This window comes from Danio rerio, chromosome 5, assembly GCF_052040795.2.
Source record: "Danio rerio strain M-AB ecotype USA chromosome 5, GRCz13ab, whole genome shotgun sequence".
Taxonomy (NCBI): Eukaryota; Metazoa; Chordata; class Actinopteri; order Cypriniformes; family Danionidae; genus Danio; species Danio rerio.
The window spans coordinates 69,720,881-69,742,940 of NC_141025.1; the positions used below are offsets into that span (position 1 = coordinate 69,720,881).

Consider the following 22,060-nt stretch of genomic DNA (forward strand, 5'->3'; position numbering starts at 1 on the left):
AGTGGCAGAAGTGAGGCTTTTCTTCCTTTCCTTTGTCCGTTCTTTCTGGTTATTATATAGACGTGTATAAAAACAATAGTACAACAAATGGACATGAAAACAAATGTGTATTTCTTACTGCTATGCTTCATTTTTGTTTAATGCCAGCCATTGATTTATTGGTCATAATGTAACAGTTGGACTTTTTTTTTATAGCTGATAACTCGCATTCAAGGCAGCATGATAATTTTTCATTATTATCATCATTGTCATCATTAATATTTTATAATTATTAGACATTAATTTAGCAAATATTGCACAAATATCAATAAGTCATAACAGAATTAGTTAGTTGTTTCTGTTTTTTGTTAGTCCTGATTGATGTTGTATTTAAATACAAGAAATCTGTTAATTTACAATTTGCAGTGGTGCTCATTCTTTTTTGGTGGGTGCTCCCAAAATTGTTGAAGTTGGGAGCAACGGTTTACCAAGAAAAAAAGTGAATTTCAATCCCTGCATTAGACAAATACAATTTATTTATTTATTTATTCATTTTTCTGTCATTACTATTATTATTATTATTATTATTATTATTATTATTATTTACTAGGGATTCAACAATACAGTTAGCCTACGGTTCAATACATACCTCGGGTTTTTTAACACGGTTTTCGGTTTTGGTACGGTTCTCATGGCTTGACACGTGTTTTTTTTTATTCTATAGGCAATAGGAACAGTAAGGGGTTAAGGAGAATAAAATAAAAACGATTTATAGCAATACTCATTTTGTTTTACTTAAAAGCCAAAAAAGCACACTAGTTCTGTATTGTATAAAAAAACAATACAGTGAAATCTCACAGCTGCTGGTATCCCATGTACAAACCGGGGAACACATAAAATCCTACACTTTGAAAGTAAGTAAAGTTAATAAAGATAAATTGGCCATTTCAAATAAGCATATTTGTACTTAAGTAAACATAAATAAACCATCTTAATTATCTCACAGTTATTTTTTGTTCACAGTTTTTTTTCTTTTATTGGCATTTTACTTACCGGCAAAACCAAATGTTCTCACAACGCAGATTTGAATGCCGGCGATTTCTCGTACTGTTGCCTCACTTTGCCAGCGCTTCCTTGTACTGTTGCCTCAACCTCACTTCACTTCCGCTCACCATGTTAACATTTGAGCATAGTGATTGGAGATTTACTCGCGGGGAGGAGTTTCCTCATCTCAGCTCATGGACTTACAGGCAAACAGTCAATTCGGGGAAATATAAAACACACACAAATTATATAAACGCAAAACCGAGAAAACCGCAATTTACAAGCGCGTATTAAACCGTGGAGGTTGTACTGTACGGTTCAATATTATATTGAGAACCGTGGCATCCATAATGTTTACAGAGTAAAAATTATGTATGTTTAAATGTCAAAACTTTTACTTATTTTTAAGCACAAAAAAGAAAAATTGTCTGTTGCTTATTAATATTTTGTGCTGCATTAATTGGTTACTGAGCAGCAATAAATAACACTTTAAAATATGAGGAGTTTTCATGTGATTTTCTGAACTTGTAGTGTTTTGAAATTAATGAATGCAAAATAATTGTAATAATCGTAAAACCGTGATTATTTCTCAGACTGGAATCGTACAACCAAAATCTATAATCGTTGCATCCCTAATAGCAGATGGTAAGATGGTAAACGGTACATGTCTCTTTTCATTCATTCATTCATTCATTTTTTATCTTGTCGGCTTAATCCCTTTATTAATCCGGCGTCACCACAGCGGAATGAACCAAACTTATCCAGCTAGTTTTTTACGCAGCGGATGCCCTTCCAGCTATGGGAAACATCCACACTCACATTCACACACACACACGCACTCATACACTATGGACAATTTAGCCTACCCAATTCACCTGTACCGCATGTCTTTGGACTGTGGGGGAAACCGGAGCACCCGGAGGAAACCCACGCGAAGGCAGGGAGAACATGCAAACTCCACACAGAAACACCAACTAAGTCGAGGTTCGAACCAGCAACCCAGCGACATTCTTGCTGTGAGGCAACAGCACTACCTACTGCGCTACTGCCTCGCCCTGTCTCTTTTCAGTGTTGGCATTTTTCTAACTTAAGCATTTAGGTTCAAACTTTCTGTCTTTAGATACAACCATGATGGCTTTCCCGGTATCTCTGGCAGTTATTTTTAAGAAAATGGCTGCGCTGTTGTAATTTAATGAGTTTAATTTTTTCATTAAACAGACATAAATATTGCTCTGTTTCCCAGGGAAGAGGAATATGTATTGTCCAACATGATTTCTTTTTTGCTACTTTGTCATGTTTTGTATTGTGTGTAAATCTTTTGAGCAGGCTTTATTTAAAGCTCCAGGCTTTTGTGCTGCCAGTAAACTGTTTCTATAAACCACGCAGCTCTGCCTCCTGTTTACATTGGATTTTATTTCCATATATTTGAATAAATGCTTTTCAGTAGTTCCTGCTTGCTACAGCCACCTGTATGTGTGTGTGTGCTCATTGTTGGTTTGGTAAGATGAGGTCTGGTTGCTAATGTTTGCTTAGCCTCTAAAATTTAGCCCACATGGCTTTCTTTTTTGAGGTGGCATGTGTCCTGAGATCCATCATTTCACCCCATGGTAAGACGGATTAAGTTTTGTGAATGTTCATTGCTGTGCTTTTTTATTTTAGGGGATGTTTAGGTGTTTGAAGTTTGGTAGCTTGCGTCCATTTGCAATAGAACAGTATTACTGCAACAACTTGTTTTCCTTTTCACATTAATGATATTTTCATGGACATATTATCGTCAAATATAGGGTTGTTTTCACGGTATTTAATGGAAATATTTAGAGACACTATGTCCCATGTTGTTTAGCTTAAATGCTTACACTGATAGCCCCCACACTACTTTATGTGTGACATTTGTAAATCTCTTCAAATGCCTATTTGGATTTAGGATGCTCCAGAAATCAGCTGCTTAAATCTCCTAATGCAGTGCGTGTCTCCTAATGTGTGTGTGTCTGTGTATCTCTCTGCCAAAGCCGCACTTCAGGTTTGCCGACGCACCAATCGATTTCTCTTTCCATCTACACTGTCTAAACACTTTAACCAGTCATCAAGGCCAAACAGGACTATGTGCTGCGTGTTTACTGCTTTATAAGGGGTATAATGTGTTTTTGAAAGGAGGAAGTACAGATTAAAGCTTCATCAGTGTGTTTTTGGTGTTTAGTTTTACTTCGGTCACACAGACCGGCTTTGTCTGTGTTTGTGTTTGGATATGATATTTAAAATAGCTGGAAATTTCCATACGAAGACTGTAGACTCATTATGACAGTTTTTTTGCTCATGTCTGTGTGTGTTTTATGCTTTTTTTTTGGGGGGGGGGGGGGGGGGGATGTTTACTCATATAGTCTACACATATTCATAGAGTACTTCTTTTAACTATGACTAGTGATCAATGTAACTGTTAAATTCATATTTTATAGAATTGTTCAGAATTTGCATTATGTATGCACTGGGAGTTAACGTGAACTAACATATTAATCTTATTTTTATTATTGTTAACAACAAAGACTAAACCTGTATTATTATTGCATTTAATTGAATTTTTGTTTATTTCTATAGCGCTTTTACAATGTAGATTGTGTCAAAGCAGCTTAACATAGAAGTTCTAGTAAATTGAAACTGCGTTAGTCCAGTTTGCAGAGCTGAAGTTCAGTTTAGTCCAGTTTAGTGTGGTTTAAATGTCACTGCTAAAAGTCCAAACAATGAAGAGCAAATCCATGTTCTGTCTCGCTACAATCGAGCCCGCTCTAAGATCTCAAACCACAGGGCTTTTGGTAGTAGCTAGAATAGCAAAGTCTACTAAAGGAGGTCGAGCCTTCTCATTTATGGTTCCTAAACTCTGAAATAGCCTTCCTGATTATGTTTGAGGCTCAGACAGAACTTTTACAACATGGATTGTGTCAAAGCAGCTTTACATAGAACTTCTAGTAAATTGAAACTGTGTCAATCCAGTTTACAGAGTTGAAGTTCAGTTCAGTGTGGTTTACTTTTCACTTCTGAAAGTACAAACACATAAGAGCAAATCCATCTCCTCTCTTGCTACAATTCAACCGGCTCCTTAAGATCTCAAAAGTCAGGGGTTTTGGTAGTACCCAGAATAGCAAAGTCTACTAAAGGAGGTTGAAACTTCTCATTTATGGCTCCTAAACTCTGGAATAGTCTTCCTGATAATGTTCGAGGCTCAGACAGCACTTTTACAACGTGGATTTGTGTCAAAGCAGCTTTACAAAGAACTTCTAGTAAATTGAATCTTTATCAATCCAGTTTACAGAGTTTAAGTTTAGTTCAGTGTGGTTTACTTTCACTTCTTAAAGTCCAAACACTGAAGAGCAAACCAGTCTTCTGTCTTGCTACAATCCAACCGGCTCCTTAAGATCTCAAAACTCAGGGCTTCTGGTTGTGTCCAAAACAGCAATTTCTACTCAAGGAGGTCAAGCCTTCTCATTTATGGCTCTTAAACTCTGGAATAGCTTTACTGATAACGTTCAAGGCTCAGCTACACTCAGTTTGATGAATCTTTTTAGTAGTGTACTCAAAATGCATCATACAACGGTATTTTTCCATTGTTGTCAGTTACAATTACAATTACAATTTATTCAGTTTTTAAACAACATTAAGTTTATTGCTGTATTATTTTATTGTAATAAAATGTACAATAAATTAGCTTTTTTTGTAAATCAGCATAAATTAATGATATAGCATTAAAAACAAGGCAGTACGTTGCTTAATTGTCATCACAATAATGGCATTTTGAACAAATAAATGTTAAAATATGTTGATTTGCTTTAAAAATGTTTAAATTATGTTTTTTTTTTATTTTACATGTTGAATTAATTAATATTTCACCTATTCTGTGCATATTTGTTCACTGAAACAATGACTTGTTCAAACTACTTATTCAAAATGAGTTTAAACACTGGACAACTTAATTGTTTTATATTCAATCCCCTTAAGGAACTGTGTGGAACCCAGCGTTTTGCGTCTTCCATGTCTAGCTTTCAATTCCCAGAAATATATGAGGATAGCTAAATGTGATCTATTACACTATTGATATACGAAAGTGCAATGGCAGTAAGAATAGCACAATATTGAGCATGACCTGCAGTAGATTGGCTCTGGCCAGTGCAGGTTGTTTTGACCCTGTGTTCATGTGCTGTAGGCAGAGCGGATGTGAGAGCCTGTTGACCCACATTCAACCAATTTCCTGCTCAGCAGCTCAACGGAGTCGTTATTTCCTCTGCTCTATTACAACAAGCCCCTTTATAGACAAACCAGTTAGAAGATCTGTGCAACTGATGCTTCGTCTTGTTGCATTAGTCTGAATTTTGCACCTTTGATTTGATCCAGTTTGTGTGTTTTCACATGGAAAGCAACACCGTTGTGACCAGGTTGAGTTATAATTGGTCTGTTGGTTATGATTGGCCGTCACGTTAGCAATCTTTAGGGAATGCCATGGTGACAGACGGGCTGGCCCCGCCCCCCGGGGTTTGCTTGTCAAGCAGGTCTTTTGTTTACGTGCCAGTCTTTGACCATGTGGGAGTGTGTGTCTTGACACAAACACACTGCATTTTCCATTTTAATGAAGACACGTCTCCTGTGAATACTGCTGAACTCATAAACACTTTAACAAGAGGTTTTTGCTCCCCTTTGTAGGCCATTTTCAAGTTTATGAGGGAATTATACTCGTATTATTTTCAGCATAATTTTTGTGGTGTCATGTACCAAAAAAGGAGATAATAGTCAGCATCAGAACATTGATATGTTTACAAATAGATTACATCAAAAAGAACATAAGTAATCTCAACAAACTATACATCAGTCTAAAGCTACAACCCTCAAGCAGCCATTGCTGCTAGATGCTTTTCAATGGGAAGCTTATAAGGAATGCATTTGCTAAATTTGTGTAAGTTGTACAGAAAATGCTTATTAGATATGAAGTGCATATCATCGTAATAACAAGACACACACGCGTTTATTGCTTTACATCACGGTTTGTTTTGAAAGGTAAGAGTCCATCGAACAACACGCATCAAACACATTTAGTCCACCGTCAAAATAGTGCAGAATTTTGGATGGCTATTTATTTGTTTATGTCACCATTTCTTCCTTAGACCTGTTGTTTACATTTTTTACTATGTTGTTTACGCGTGAGGTTAACAACATAGGCTTATTAGAAATACATGTTTCAGTCTACTGTTCATTTGAATGCAGTTTCGAGGTAAAATGTAAGCTATGGAAGAGTTTGATGCCAACAACTTTTGTTCTTTTGCACATTAATGATATATTATCATCAAATAAAGGATTATTTTTGTGCAGTTCTTTGCTCGACACCAAATAAATACTAGAAAATGACTTTGTGCCTATAATTTGTATTTTAATACATTCGCCTCTCTTATCTATCTCCATATGAACAACTTTTCTGCTGTGGTCAGTTTGCTCGGTAGCTTAGCTTGTACGGTGTGGTACTTGTGATGCAGTGGACTCTGGTTCAAGTCTGGTGAAGCACAGTTTCAAAAGTAGAGATGAGCCATGTAAAACTGTAATAACAGTGCACTTTTCTTGTATGTTAATTTTTGAAAACACTATTGGTTGGGTTTATAGAAGGGTTTAGGCTGATTTATACTTCTGCGTAAAGCGCACATGTATGCCCTAGCTGATGCCAATGCTGATGTGCACCTCCCAAAAAAATGTAAGTACATGTCGCAACGATGTGTAGCGCAAGCTCTGTGATTGGTCAGCTTGGTAGCTGTTACCAGTGTGGGCGGAACCGAGAGCCGCAAAAGCCCGCTGGAGCGAGTGTTTACAAGTGTTGAGTCCCGTGAAGCAACTCTAGATCAAAATTGTTGTTTTGTGTTTACCTTATGGTTAATGTTGTTGCACATCCGCCAGTTCTCGCCTCTGAATCAGCGAGTTTTAGCTGCTTATACATTCAGGTAGCTTACAGAAAAATTAAAACACTCACAAAAAAATTCGACACAGCCGAACATAAAAACCTACTCCCATTTTGAAAGTGTTTTTGTAGAACAAACCAAGCAGCACACAGAAGTATAAATGCACAACTACGTGCAAGACAGGCGCCGTGGGTCTTGCTGTACACTTGACGCAGAAGTATAAACCAGCCTTTAAGGTCAGTGTTTTGTTAGCTAATCTGTACGACAAGCACCTGCTTCTAGTGGGCATGTACAAGAAGGATGTATATCTGAAACGTACGCCAAAACGTATCCTAAGTAATGTAATTTAAACTTGCAAAAATGTAGACAGCGCCCTCTAGTGGATTAACCATCTGAAACATGCAAGGTATTATCATTTTTTGGGGGAGGAAATAATGTCCTGAAGCACATATTTATAGTGCGATTCAGTGCTAGATTCAGTTTGTCAGATGATGGATGGAAGGGTAGATGGACGAATGGATGTAGATCATATTGGTAGTATGTGCTCATCTGGTTGCTTGGCATTGCAGTAGATGTTCATTGTTCATGTCACCTCACCTAGCAAACTCACATTAAATATGAATGATTTCCCGTTGTTATTGTTTTTTTAAGGTACAATACTGGCAAGGAGTCACTAAGATATTTTCACTTACCTAGATCTTGCAATGTGAATCAGTATTACTAAACGACATCAATTGTGTGTGCGCATAAAATACAATTGACAATCATAGATAAAAACAACAGAGGTCATTTTGGACAAAAGCCTCTGCCTTATGACTTAAATGTAATATTATAACAGAATATTATGCGGAATATAAACGGAATAATATTGATAATTAAAGTAGTAGGTGTGGTGCACAATCTAATTTGAAATACTGTAACAAATAACAGCATGTTAAAGTGCCGGTATCAACAGTTTCAAGCATGCTTTTTATTTTTAAATATTTTATTATTAAATAGCTACTAGCATGTCTGTCCATCTGTAATGCTGGTTGCTCTAATTTACATCTTTGTGTTTCATTTGTCCATCGCAGACTTTAACTACAACACTGATGGCTACGAGGGAGATCCTGCGGAGGACAGGAAGTCTCAAGATGGCTCAGAAACGATGCCCTTTATCGATGAGTCGCCCACCATGTCTCCTCATCTCTGCGCTCGAGGACAAGATGGAGAGGCCGTTTCTCCTACACCACCAGAAGGGCTGCTGTCTGGGGTACGAGTGCATCTTTCTATGTGTGTGTGTGTGATTGTGTTTTGGTTAAAAGAACTTAAAACCTCTTCTCTCCCCTGCCTCATCACACACCAACCCCTAAATATTATTAATTTTCAGTGTGACTCACACAAGTGAGTGGGCCTAACAGTGGGCCTAATGACAGAACTCTCATTTCTGATTGAACTTTTCCTTTAAGATGACATCATGCAAAGAGGATATGATAACGTCGAATCAGATTTGTTTGGAATTGAGTCTGCAATATGTTCTGCTAATGTCTGAATGGATGCTGCACACACACACAAACACTAACACACTTTAATCTAAGAGCACTGATCCTGCAGGAAGCATTCGGTTGAGGATCTGATGAACTTCACTGTCTTTTTCACAAGGCTTTGTTGTAAATGTCAACTCACAATCTCTCAACATCACACTCTTCATCGCTTTCACTTTCGCTTGGGTGTGCTTTATTGACTTGACAAATTACGCTCTGCTTGTTTTGCTAAATCACTTTTATAGCTGCAGGCCATCAAATCTGTCTCAGTATTGTGAATATAATGGCAACTTCTAATGCCAGAACAATAGCAAGTCACTGCGGAGTAGTAGGGATTTGTACTGTACTCTACACGTGAAAAGAATTAAATAAAAAAAAAAATCGTCACAATAAATTCATATCATTGCTTTAGACCAGGGGTGCCCAAACTTTTTCTGTGGGCCGAACTTGAATATTGTAAACCATATTACATTAAATTTGCCATGTGTAATTTACTTATTTATATGTTTTAATTTTTAAAAAGAAATAGAAAATTTTGCTTTAAAGCAATAAATAATGATGCAGTATCTTTTTTTTAACGTTTTATAATGAATTTATTATAATAAAAGCGTAAAAAATCCTGTTTATAACACCATGGAGTTCAATGCTGAACACATTAGTCGAGCAGCTCTTGCTTCCTACTGTAACTTGATCTGCTCACCGATGTCTTGTGCATTGTTCTCTATCTGTCAGGTGGCAGTATTTGCATTTTAAAAGTTTGGTTCATTTACAACATTTAATTTTAGCTGGCTTTTTTGTAGCCCCTTAATTAAACAAAGAAACTAAAGGTTATGTTAAACTGGAAATGGCGATCTCTGTCAAAGGCATTCGATCCAATCCAATCAACTCCCCCATCATGCTCCCTCTCTTTTAAGAAAGGATGGTGGGCCAAACCAAAGGTTACCATGGGCCAACTTTACCCTGCAGGCCCTACTTTGGGCACCTCTGCTCTAGATAAAGCAATAAAATAAAAATAAAAGTCTCAAAAAATGCACTTTAATCAATTTAAAATAATAATAAATAAATAAAAATACTGTGTCATAAAAATAAAATAAAATACAAAAAAAAACCAACTAAAATATGCCTTTCTGTTACACTTTATTTATTAAAGTATTAATAAAACATTATATACACTTAAAAAATGTTGGGATAATAATTTTATCCAATAAAAGGGTTAAAAATACTGGGTCACTATCTTAGGTTAAGCAAAACGTTTATTGGATCGCATCCATCACAACTCACCTAGTTGGGTTATAATTTTCATTTGTTGGGTTAACTTTAGTGAGCCAATGGTTTGGGTTAAAACAATGAACTTATTATTGTAAAAAACATAAACTATCCCATTTATAACACAATGGAGTTCAATGCTGAATACACTAATCAAACTGCTCCTGCTTCCTACCTTGATCTGCTCACCGATGTCTTGTGCATTGTCCTTTATCTGTCAAGGGGTAGTATTTCCAATTTAAACGTTTGATACTTTTACAACTTTTAATTTTAGTTGCCTTTTTTTTTATTAGCCCCTCAATTAAACAAAGAAACTAAAGGTTACATTAAACTGGAAATGACGATCTCTGTCAAAGGCATTCGACCCAATCAACTCCCTATCATTCTCCCTTTCTTTTCAGATTGCGGGCCAAACTAAAGGTTACCATGGGCCAACTTTAGGCACCTCTGCTTTAGATGAATCAATGAAACTATTAAGTCTTAAAAATGTACTTAAAATAGTTAAAAATTTAATTAAATACAAAAAAAAAAGCTAAATATACCCTTTTGTCAAACTTTATTTAAGTTCTCACTTTATAAAACATTATGTACACTCAAGGAACGTTGGGTTAATAATTTTTATTGAGTTGCTATGTTGGGTTAATCTAAACATTTAATGGATTGCATCCATAACAACTCACCCATTTGGGTTATATTTAAAATTTATTGGGTTAAACTTGGGCCCAATGGATTGGGTTAATGTTCTGTATGTAAGTTTTTGACTCTTCTAAAGTAAAAGTAAAAAAAAGTTTGCTAATCTTTAAGAAATATGCTAAGTGAACATTCTTGTTTATCTGATAAACAATGCTGAAGTCAGATATGCTTTGAAAATGTCTGTAATGTGCCAGAACGCTGTCTTTGTTTTGGTTCTTTTATCTCGCCTTTTGTCGCTTTAGCCTATTATATTTCAGCACTCTGGGTTGCCTTGGTGGAAAACAGAGGATTTCATTCCTTCATACAAGAAGGCTCTCAAAGCATACACTGTTGGCCAAATTGTGACCTCTGGACAGTAGCAGACTCCGAAATGAGACACAGATTCAGAGTTCAACATGAGGGTATTAATTAGAAAATAATATAATTTTACGAATGTAAACATTAAGTGAGCAGGTTGTAACACTGTAACAACTCATTACCTGACGAGATACGCAGTTATAAGTAATTTGGCTGTTTGCTCTAGACACAACATGACAGAAGTTTAAAGAAGCACAGAATCGTGCACTTACTGCACTTCAACGAAATGATAAGGTTTATAATATCATTAATACATATTAAGCCTCATTAACATTATTAAATGTAGATGCTGAATGACTGATATGTGTTGGCTGGTCACTGTTTTAAAGTTCAGTTTCAAAAAGCTTATTTTTAAAACTGAGGTCTACCTGAGGTGATCATTGTTAAAGTTTTCTGTTGTTCAGCTGCAAGAAAAAGAAATCGTTTTATTTAGAACACAACTTAAATCAGCCTCTAGGCTCGATAGTCAGATTCGCTCCTGTTGGTCGATAATCTGGCAACCAGCGTTTGGGTTTGTTTTGATCCAGGAATGCAATACCTAGTTTAACCACTGGGTGTCAAACTTGCATACGGCAACATTAAAATTGGGTTAGTGCTGAACAGCTCACTGTTAGTTTACCTGTCGGGTTATTATTAACATACTATTTAAGTGAGTATGTTTTGTTTTAGTGTTTTTGTTTTGTTATTTTAATAAGCTTACTATCTTATAAAATGCATAATAAAAAAAAAATATATATATATATATATATATATATATATATATATATATATATATATATATATATATATATATATATATACAGTTGAAGTCAGAATTATTAGCCTTTCTGAATTATTAGTCCCCCTGTTTATTTTCCCCCCAATTTCTGTTTAACGGAGAGAAGATTTTTACAACACTTTTCTAATCATAATAGTTTTAATAACTCATTTCTAATAACTGATTTATTTTATCTTTGCCATGAAGACAGTAAATAATATTTCACTAGATATTTTTCAAGACACTTCTATACAGCCTAAAGTGACATTTAAAGGCTTAACTAGTTTAATTAGGTAAACTAGGCAGGTTATGGTAATTAGGCAAGTTATTGTATAACAATGGTTTGTTCTGTAGACGATCTGGAAAAATAGATCTGGAAAAATATATAGCTTAAAGGGGCTAATAATTTTGTCCATAAAATGGTGTTAAAAAAAATTTAAAACTGCTTTTATTCCAGCCGAAATAAAACAAATAAGACTTTCTCCAGAAGAAAAAATATTATCTGACATACTGTGAAAATGTCCTTGCTCTGTTAAACATCAAATATTTAAAAAAGAAAAAAAAAATCAAAGGGGAGCTAATAATTCTGACATGTGTGTATATATAATGAATATATGTATATATAATAAATAAAACATTCTTTGGATTTTATCTTAATATACTCCTAATTTATTGATTATTAATGGTTATTGACGCTGTACCTTACTGTAGGTATTGAGTAGGATAAGGGATGTGGGATAAGATTTTGTGGAATATGTACTTTATAAGTACTAATAAACAGAAAATATATTCATAATAAAGTTAATAAGTCACTAGTTAATTATGACATTAGATTTCTATACTAAAGTGTTTACCTTTTTTATGTAATAATTGTCTGTACACCTTTATTACCAGCACAGAAAATGTTTTCTTCACTTTCATTTTTGTAGTGTCATAAATTTATATGAAGCCTTTTTTAGTATATATTTCAGATCAGTGGGGTTGGGTTGAGAAAAAAAAATGTTTAATTAATATTTTACAACACTTTAGTTTAAGTAACAATTCACACTATTTACTATCACCTACTTATTATTAAGATATGAACTGTTTATTAGAACTCATAACGAATGATCTAACTTCCCTAGTCCTACCCAATGCCTAAACCCAACTACTAGCTTACTAACTATTAATAAGCAGCTAATTAGTAATTTATTGAGCGAATCGTTTTAGTTAATAGTTTGTTAATTGTACATTTGAAATAAAGTGACCATACTTTATACTTTAAAAAATTTATTTTATGCAATGACAACACAAGCTCTATTTCTAATCAAAGGGTTAACCATTCCTGGCAGAGTTATTTCCATAAAGTGTCACAATGCATCACATCACCCTGTAATGACAAACCTATTTGGCCATTTATAATATTAGTTTGACATTGAGGTGTGTGCGTTTGTCAGATGCATTTACACCCATTATGAACACGCATGACTATTTCCATTGTGTGACGCACATAATTAATGTTTAAGGGCTGAAATTGAGAGTGACGTTTGTGGCTTCTCTCAAGCTTTTACAACAGCATCTCCATCTAGTGGCAGAGCAGATGAAATGCTGTCTTTATACTGTAGTTGAACAAAGGTAGTCTGTTTCTGAAATCTCAATTAAAGATATAAGTTCGCCCAAAGACGACAATTCTGTCATTATTTATTAACCCTTCACTTGTTTCAGGTGTTCATTAGTTTTTTTCTTCTGTTGAACAAAAAAGAAGGTGCTTTGAAGAATGTTGTGAACCTGTAACCATTGACTTCCATAGTTTTTCTTGATATGGAAGTCAATGGTTACAAGTTTTTTTCAAAGTGTCTTCTTTAGTGTTCAACAGAAAAAAGAAACTCAAAGGTTCATAAACACTTAAGGGTGAGTAAATAGTGAGTAAATTTTTATTTTTGGGTCAGCTGTCCTTTTAAGATATCCTGTAATACTTAGATGGACTTTATAAAAACATTAATCATGCGTCTAAATTATTAAATTCAGTCATACATTCATTTTCTTTTGGCAAAGTCGCTTATTTAGCAGAAGTCACTACGACGGAATGAACCGCCAACTATTCAAGCATATGTTTTACGGAGCGGATTCCCTTAAAGCCGCAACCCAGTACTGGGAAACACCCGTGCACACTCATTCACACAAACACTCATACACTACGACCAATTTAGTTCATCCAGTTCTCCTATACCGCATGTCTTTGTACAGTGGGGGAACCCGGAGCACCCGGAGGAAACCCACACCAACACAGGAAGAACATGCAAACTCCACACAGAAATGCCAGCTGGCCCAGCCAGGACTCAAACCAGCAACGTTCTTGCTGTGAGGCGACAGTGCTAACCATTTATCCGCCCTAATTATTCAATTTCTCATCATAAAAAATGTTATGTTGTGACTAAATTGTTCTTGGATTCAGTCTCCACTAAGTATTCTCTAAATATACACTTAATGTTGTTTTGGTCATTTGATTTGAATTTTTTAAGCCTTAAAAGTTTAGTTTTCAAAGGCAGCATTTCATATCCATTGGCATAGAAGCATGTGTGATGTAAGCGATTGTTTTTTTTATATAAATATTCTGTATCACTTTATTTTGATGGTCCCTTTAAGGCATTTTGCTGAAATTAAGTTACATTGTATCTACATGCCAACTAATTCTCAATAGTTTATAAGTAGACTGTTAGGTTGGGGTTAGGATTTGTGCAAGTTGACATTGCAGTTTTTTATAGTCAGTTAAATGTCTGTTGAAGGAGCAGTATCAGCAGGTATTAAGCAGACAGTTTACTAATATTTAAATGAGAAGTAGTTGGCATGTTGTTGCAATGGAACTTTTAGTCAACAAAATGTGCAATAGGGTCCATATATATTAAATATTCTTGCAAATTTTGATGATGAAGAACGTATTCTTGACAGGTAAAGTTTTATATAAAAGTTATTCAAATACTACTGAAAAAAAAAGAAATCCATACAAGGTAGGAATACCACACATTTGAATGTTATTATTGATTGAATTTGTATTAATATAAATAGATATATAACAATATCTTGATATATACAGTAGAAATATTTATCTAAATATATATCTGTTATTAAATCTCTTTACTAAATATTTAAGAAACATGACCTGAAAAAATATTTGAGTAGCGTTTGCATAGGCGTAAGATGTGTGAATGTTAAATGATCTTTCATTTAATTTATTTTTATTTATTTTTCTTTCTTATTTTCTGTATATTTTATTTTATTTTATAATCTGTTTTCCATACAGTAGTTTTGTACTTTATAGAGGGAACGAACATTTTTTTATAACACCTTTTTTATCATCAAGCTCTTCCTCTTGCTTCTGACCATTACCTATTTGACATACTCATAAACAATACTTCCTTCAATCACTTTCCCATTTCATCTACTGAATACCTTTCTAACTCTTAATGCTTAACTTTCTACCATGACAGTTTGCACTAAAATAGTATGTAGTTAGAAACACAACAGAAACCTTTTACACACGTTGAACTTGACTGCTCTTAAAGGGATGGTTCACCCTGAAATAAAAATAAAAATACTCACTATTTTCTCAACTTCAAGTAGTTCCAAAGTTTTGTTTTTATATTGAATACAAAAGGAAAATATCTTGAAGAATGTGTAGACCAATAGTAGGGCTAAAATTAAAATCTACTCACCCTCAAGCTATTTTAAACCATGATGAGTTTCTTTCTGCTGTTAAACACAAAAGTAAACCTTTCAAACCTGTTGGAGTTTCTTTATTCTGTTGAACACAAAAGGAGATGTTTTGAAGAATGTTGTAAACCTGTAATAATTGACTTCCATTTGTTACTACTTCCATTTGTTACCTACTATGGAAGTCAATGGTTACAGGTTTCCAACTTTCTTCAAAATATCTCCTTTTGTGTTCAACAGAATAAAGAAACTCCAACAGGTTTAAAACAAGTGCTTGGTAAGTAAATGATGACACAATTTAAATTGTTTGGTGAACTATTCCTTTACGCAAATGGTTAAAAGGAAGCAAGTCTGGGAAACGTGCTGTGTGTTTTCTCTGCCTCTTCTCTTTCACTTTCCTTCAGGGTCTCTTAGAAGTCTGAGGGTGTGGGCAGAGCTCTGAGAGTCTTATATAAGCACTGGACAGAGACTCTATATCCCTGCCACCATCATCAGCTGAGAAGAGATCAACTGGTGTGCCATTCATTTCAGCTTCGCTCTTCATGTTGACTCAGGCAGTGTATTGAGAAAAAAAGAGAAGCCCAGAACACTGAAGTATTGTGCCACCGTTTGGCGTCTTGCTGCAGTTTAGTTCCTCTTTTAAGCTCTAGATCATCAGGGACTATTCATTCACCTTTTTGAGCTAATAAATTAACCTCAGCCTTCCACATATAGCAGGGAAATACCATGATGAGGGTTGAATTCCTTAATATGAATGCCAACTGTGTTTTTTTAGGAAGGCTGACATCATTGTATGATTTGGTGTGATCGGTCAAATATATTGTGGTGGTTGGTTTTGATGGTGCACAGTTTCAGTTAGGAAGTCTTCTTAAAGCTTCAGACCTTGAAGTGTTGATGACTTTGTGTATTTCGTTTACAAGTTGTTAAGAAACACTTATTTTACAATTACTCTAGAGTAAATCAGTTGAGTTTCACCATTATTTTTTCTTACCATGGAGCACTTTTAGCTTATAGCATAGATCATTGAATCGGATTAGACCATTAGCATCTTGCTAAAAAATTATCAAAAATGTCCTATCTGAATCTGGACTCTTCTGTAGTTATATTGTGCATCAATTGTGTACTAACGGGAAATTAAAGTTTTCTAGGCTGATAGGGCTGGGAACTAAACCATTTAGCCCTTTTAGCTTAGCTGAGCATAGATCATTGAATCGGATTAGACCAGTTAGTTACTGCAACTGCCCCTTTACTATTGTAACGTGAAGTGATGCATTATGACATTATTACAGTACTTACGACATTATTACAGCACTTTTACTTTCATTTATTTACATTTTGGCCGTACAAAACCTTTGTGTGTACTAGTATTTACTATTCAATTTAATAAATTCCAAACAAGTGATGACATTGAGTACAACAGTATTTTCATAATTCACCGTTATTATATCCATTTTAAATGGTTACGAAAGTCATTTTCATTCTTCAGGTTATTTTAAATACATTTTGTGATAGAAGACTGAAAAAACAGTCTCCTTTTTGTCTTCAACTACAGTGGCAGTACTTTAATACTTTGATTAGAGTAGCGCAAATTCCTAATATGAGGTAATTTACTATACAATCTTTAAAATGACCCAATATAGTGCATATTCAGGTTGTCTGCGGGGTCCTAAAAAGTATTAAAAGTTGATAAATTATGAGAAAATTAAGGCCCTTAAAAGTTATTAAAATATCTTAACCGCGTTTTTAAGAAGTATTAAATTTGATTCAATCGTTGTTCAAAATATTTGACTCTAAAAAAGCATAAATATATTTATTGTCCTCCTAATATTAACAACGGCTTGCGCGATCCATGTAATTGGTTTGGACCGGGGCGCATCCGGCCAAGCTTCTCCATCTGGGTGATGTCACTTAATTTGCGGCAAATGCAGGAAGGTGATGTGACGCTCTCTACACATAGCGAAACCATAGAACAAAAAAGAGGGCAAAATGGGAAAATGTAAGTGTGCGTACTCCTCGTTGGATGAGTTTAAACAGTGGCTGAAGCCTGTCACTGAACACAACTGTTTAATTTATTCTTATCTGAGTTCTGTTGCATGGTTGTGCTCCATAGATTTATTTAACTACAACCGTTTATTACCAACAGTTTTTTTAAGCTAAAGGTTTGATACTGATTAGAACTTGAAGTGTTGATGAGGTCTTAAAATATTCTGAGAATATCTCAGAATATTTAATCTTTATTATCTTTAAAAAGTTTTTTAAAAATATTGAAATTACCTTTAGGATTCCTGCATACACCATGATATTACAGCTGTGAACTGTAAAGAATGTGTTGTAGTTTACTGTGCATCTTAAATAACTGTATTATTGCAGCAAAGTCTACCAGTGTATGATGCAAGAGGTTCTTTAGGTCATTAAAATGTATCTCACTTACAGACGAAAATGGTTCTAAGAACTGACCACTGAAAGATACTTTGGGGAACCAAAAAGGTTTCTCATTGACATCACTATGAAAACCAGCCTTTATTTTTAGTCTAGGTTTGTTTGTGTAACAAAGTGTGAGAATCTTTTAAACCTGCTATCACGCTCAGTCAATTGAACTCTAAGGAAATAACCAAACAAAGCAAGCGACAACAAAAGAAAGAGACCTGTTAATAAAGGAAAATGGTGGACAATCATTTAACCCAGGGCACCCGGAATTGACACACACCAGGAAGACAGAACCGCAGTTAGGGGGAGGGACGCCTATTTGTGTGTGTGCGTGAGTGTGTATGTGTGAGTGAATACAGAGGCGGGCCATTCGATGTGTGTGTGAGAGAGAGAGGAAGCAAGTGGCCCTTTCTATGTTTGTCTGAGGAGCACACGTTATTCTTCCAGAAAGAAAGAAAGACAGAGAGAGAAAACCCATTGCACAACAAACGAGGTAGATTTCCAGCAGAGGCACTGATGTGTCTTGAAAAAACTTGAGAGAAAGGAAAGCAGCGAGTGTAATGGAGAAAGAGGGATCAGCCGGCAGCATGGAGGATGATGAGGAGGAGGTGTTGGGTCTGCTGGATAAAGTTCTGGAGGATGAAGATATGTTTGAAAGCGAGATGTACCTGGACTGTCCGTTCACACCAGTAGAGCTCAGGACGTTTAAGGTGAGAGAAAAAAGACACGGTGAAGTGTCAGCCAGCACTTCTCTCTTCCTCTGCTCTCTTGCTGACAGGGGTTTTGCTCTGTCTCGATGGCTAAAAATAGTGAGGTGGAAAGTATTAAACCTTTCTCGACGTGGCGTTAGTGTTTGTTCAGTCCCCTGAGTGAGTGTGAGTGTATGTGTGTGACTTTTGTGCTTTGTACCATTCATATTTCGCAACTGCAAGTCTATAAACATAATTACTGATCTCCATCCTACACTAACACACGCATTGAGAGCAAAATCATTCAGATAATGGGGAAAATTGGCATAAATGAAGATGTTTATTGACAAACTGTTGCTGTGTGTTGTTGATTTTTTGAGTCTGTTACATTCGCTGTATGTTTGATTTGGGATGTTTAGCATCTCTTGTTGTCATACTGATTGTTTTCACTCCCCAATAACCTGCCTCTGTGGGTTTGTGCTTGTGTGTATAGTGATGCTTAACAGAGCATGGATTATACACTAAATAATGCTGGATTCCATACTATTCATGCATGTTCTCCCAGCAAAAGTTGATTAAGTTAAGGTAACAAATATTAGTGGATTGAACTTAAAACAATTAAGTTGCCCCCTTAAAATTTCATGGTGTTGTTTCTGCTCATTTTAAATTAATAGCTTAGACAAACACCAAACATATTTTATAAGTGTATAATATATACAAGTCTTATATAATATACACTGCTAATAATAAGTGATAAACTGCCAATGTCAATATTATTACCTCCTGTTATTATTTTCAATTGGCTACAGAACAAAACTGTTATCCAATGGCTTTCCTAATTGAACTAACTTACCTGGTTAGACTAAAACTAACTTACCTGGTTAGTCTAATTAACCTAGATAAGCCTTTATTTGCATATACTGTAAAGCTGGAAACTAGTATCTTGCAAAATTTATAGTAAAACAGTATGTACTGTATGATGAATAAGACAGTTTTTGATGTTAGTTATTAAAACTATTGTTTAAAAATGTTTTGAAGAAATCTTCTTTCCGGTAAACAGCACGTATACATTATTTATTAATAACTAATAATGTTGCCTTCAACTATATATTCCCCCCTAACCATATATATCTACGCTGCCTGACAAAAGTCTTGTCGTTGATTCCAGTTGTAAGAGCAACAAATAATAACTTGACATCTAGTTGATCATTTAGAAAAGTGGCAGAAAGTAGATTTTTCTGATGAATCATCTGTTGAACTGCATCACAATCATCACAAATACTGCAGAAGACCTACTGGAACCCACATAGACCCAAGATTCTCATAGAAATCGGTCAAGTTTGGTGAAGGAAAATCATGATTTGGATTACATTTAGTATGGGGGAGTGCGAGAGATCTACAATGTAAACCACAGGAGAGGGCAGATTCTTCAACAGGAGAGCGCTCCTTCTTATTCTTCAGTCTCCACATCAAAGTTCCTGAAAGCAAAGAAGGTCAAGGTGCTCCAGGATTGGCCAGCCCAGTCATCAGACATGAACATTATTGAGCATGTCTGAGGTAAGATAGATGAGGCATTGAAGATGAATCCAAAGAATCTTGATCATGAAGCTCATGGGAGTCATACACAACATTATTTTTTTTTCTACTGCACCATGACTTTATATTCTATACAGTAGATTATTTGTGACAAGATTTTTGTCAAAGAAAAGTCAGAGCTTACTGTCCTTATTAAATAATTAAAAAGCAAGGCATGATCATATTTTACTTTGGTAAAATAAGCGTAATCTAGAGGCCTTTGCCTTTCATAAAAGCCACTTCTGATACCAAATGATCAACTAGAAATCAAGTTACTATTTGTTGTTCCTAAAACTTGTATAGGCGACAAGACACAGTGTACACACAGTGTAAAAAAATAGTTGCTTAAAAAAATTGTAAACCCATTGACATAAAAATGACAAGTATTTCAGTAATTTTGTTGTAACTGAGAATTGTTAAGTTGACTTAATTTTAAGTATGCACATAGTTCATTTACTTAGTAATTTGAAGGCAATGAGTTTACCAAGAATCAAATCGATTTTTAGTGTATACCGTATTTTCGGATCCTCTCTTTCAGAACCCACAGTTCATAAACACTGTTCTTTTACACCTGGTGTGTGTGTTATTTTCAGTCTGATCTAAAGTAAATACAGATTACTAATAAATACAGATGTGAAACAATGTGAGCTTGAAGTACTTAAGAAAGTAGTTGAAATTCATTTAAACATACTGTAGCTGTCACAGTTGAGGAAATGCACCATAACAAAGTTGTATTTCTACTTCACTCTGCAAATGTTGTACATATGTATTCAGATTTTCAGAATAGTTTTGTTCGTAGGGTTGTTCACATGTTTATAGTATTCTTGTGTTGCATTGAGCACTTTTAAAAGTGACTGAGCGTGATGAATGAAGCTAGAGTCTATCTTTAAACAAGTATTCAGAAGAAACACATTTGAACGCATGTTGAGTATAGGCGGAAATAGGATTGGTTACTGTAACATCTACATTCGGTTTTATTTACTTATTTTAATGTCATTTTAAATTTGTATTACTTACTTTCATCTATAGAGATTTGACTGATCCATTTGTTTTTACATTTTCAATATGGGGAAATATTTTTTGAACGTTCGTTAAAATCTTCTCCATCTGTTTATAATAGGGAAAATTAGGTGAAAGAAAAACAAACATAGAAAGAATGTAAAGACATTAATTTGAGTGCGTCATCGTAGACTTTTCATTGGAATTTTTTCACTTTAAAACATTTCTTCCACTGGCAACTTGCTCACATTTTTTGTGAAATGCCGTGTGTATAAACAGTGTAAGTTTAGCTCAACCTAAGTGCTGACCTGAACTCTTTGAATTACTGCTGTGCTAACCATGTTCACAAAAGATAGAAAATATAATGAGGTGGAAAAAAAGAGAATGCAGTTTGCTCCATAATAAGATTTAGAATTAAAAGAAGCAGTTTCTTGTTCACTTCATATTAATGTTTTAGTTTTTAACAAGAAAATGTCAATTGTACTGTAAAATCCAAACGTTACTTTGTCTGAAATATATCAGATTATTCATGATCATGATCTGATCTTATTCAGATTCTGGGAGTCATGATCTGATTTTAGACCTATTTTTGTTCCTATTTGTTCAGCTATTTCTGCAGATGCAGCTTTCAAACTTTACATATTAACCTGAATTGTAACCTGGCTTTGTTTTTGATTGTAATCTGTCAGTACTGCCATCTTAAAAAGTATTTATTTTATTAACAAATTATATTCAGCACGTATATTCATATTAACTAAGCTTTGAATGTAACAATGGAATGGTACAGTAAAAAGAACAATAATAAATATTAATCCAATCTTATTCAATATTATTATTATTATTTAAAATTTATTTTAGTTTGTTTATAACCTTTTTTTTCTTTTTTTTCTTTTTCTTTTTACAAATAAATGTCTTCAAAATAAAAATGTTTACAAAAATTATATTTGAAAATTTTGGAAATCTAATATTGTTGTATAATATTACTATTAAACATTGTAATACACTGTCAACATTTTTATACTGACATGATTCAGTGTTCATTCATTCATTTTCTTTTCAGCTTAGTCCCTTAATTGATCAGGGGTCGTTACAGTGGAATGAACCGCCATTCATGGAATGACTTTCAACCAGCACAAC

At 34.6% G+C, this 22,060-nt stretch overlaps 1 protein-coding gene across 9 annotated transcripts in view; it reads left to right on the forward strand.

Annotated features, from left to right (window-relative positions):
• abr (ABR activator of RhoGEF and GTPase) overlaps positions 1-22,060 on the forward strand; it is a 338,299-nt gene that overhangs the window by 123,259 nt on the left and 192,980 nt on the right. For 7 of the 9 annotated variants that reach the window (XR_015490409.1, XR_015490412.1, XR_015490411.1 and 4 more), the window contains 1 exon segment: positions 8,021-8,199. Coding sequence is in view for 6 of the 9 variants with exons in the window: in NM_001368694.1 (NP_001355623.1) it covers positions 8,021-8,199 (179 nt within the window). In the remaining 3 variants the exon portion in view is untranslated. 9 annotated transcript variants of the gene reach the window in all.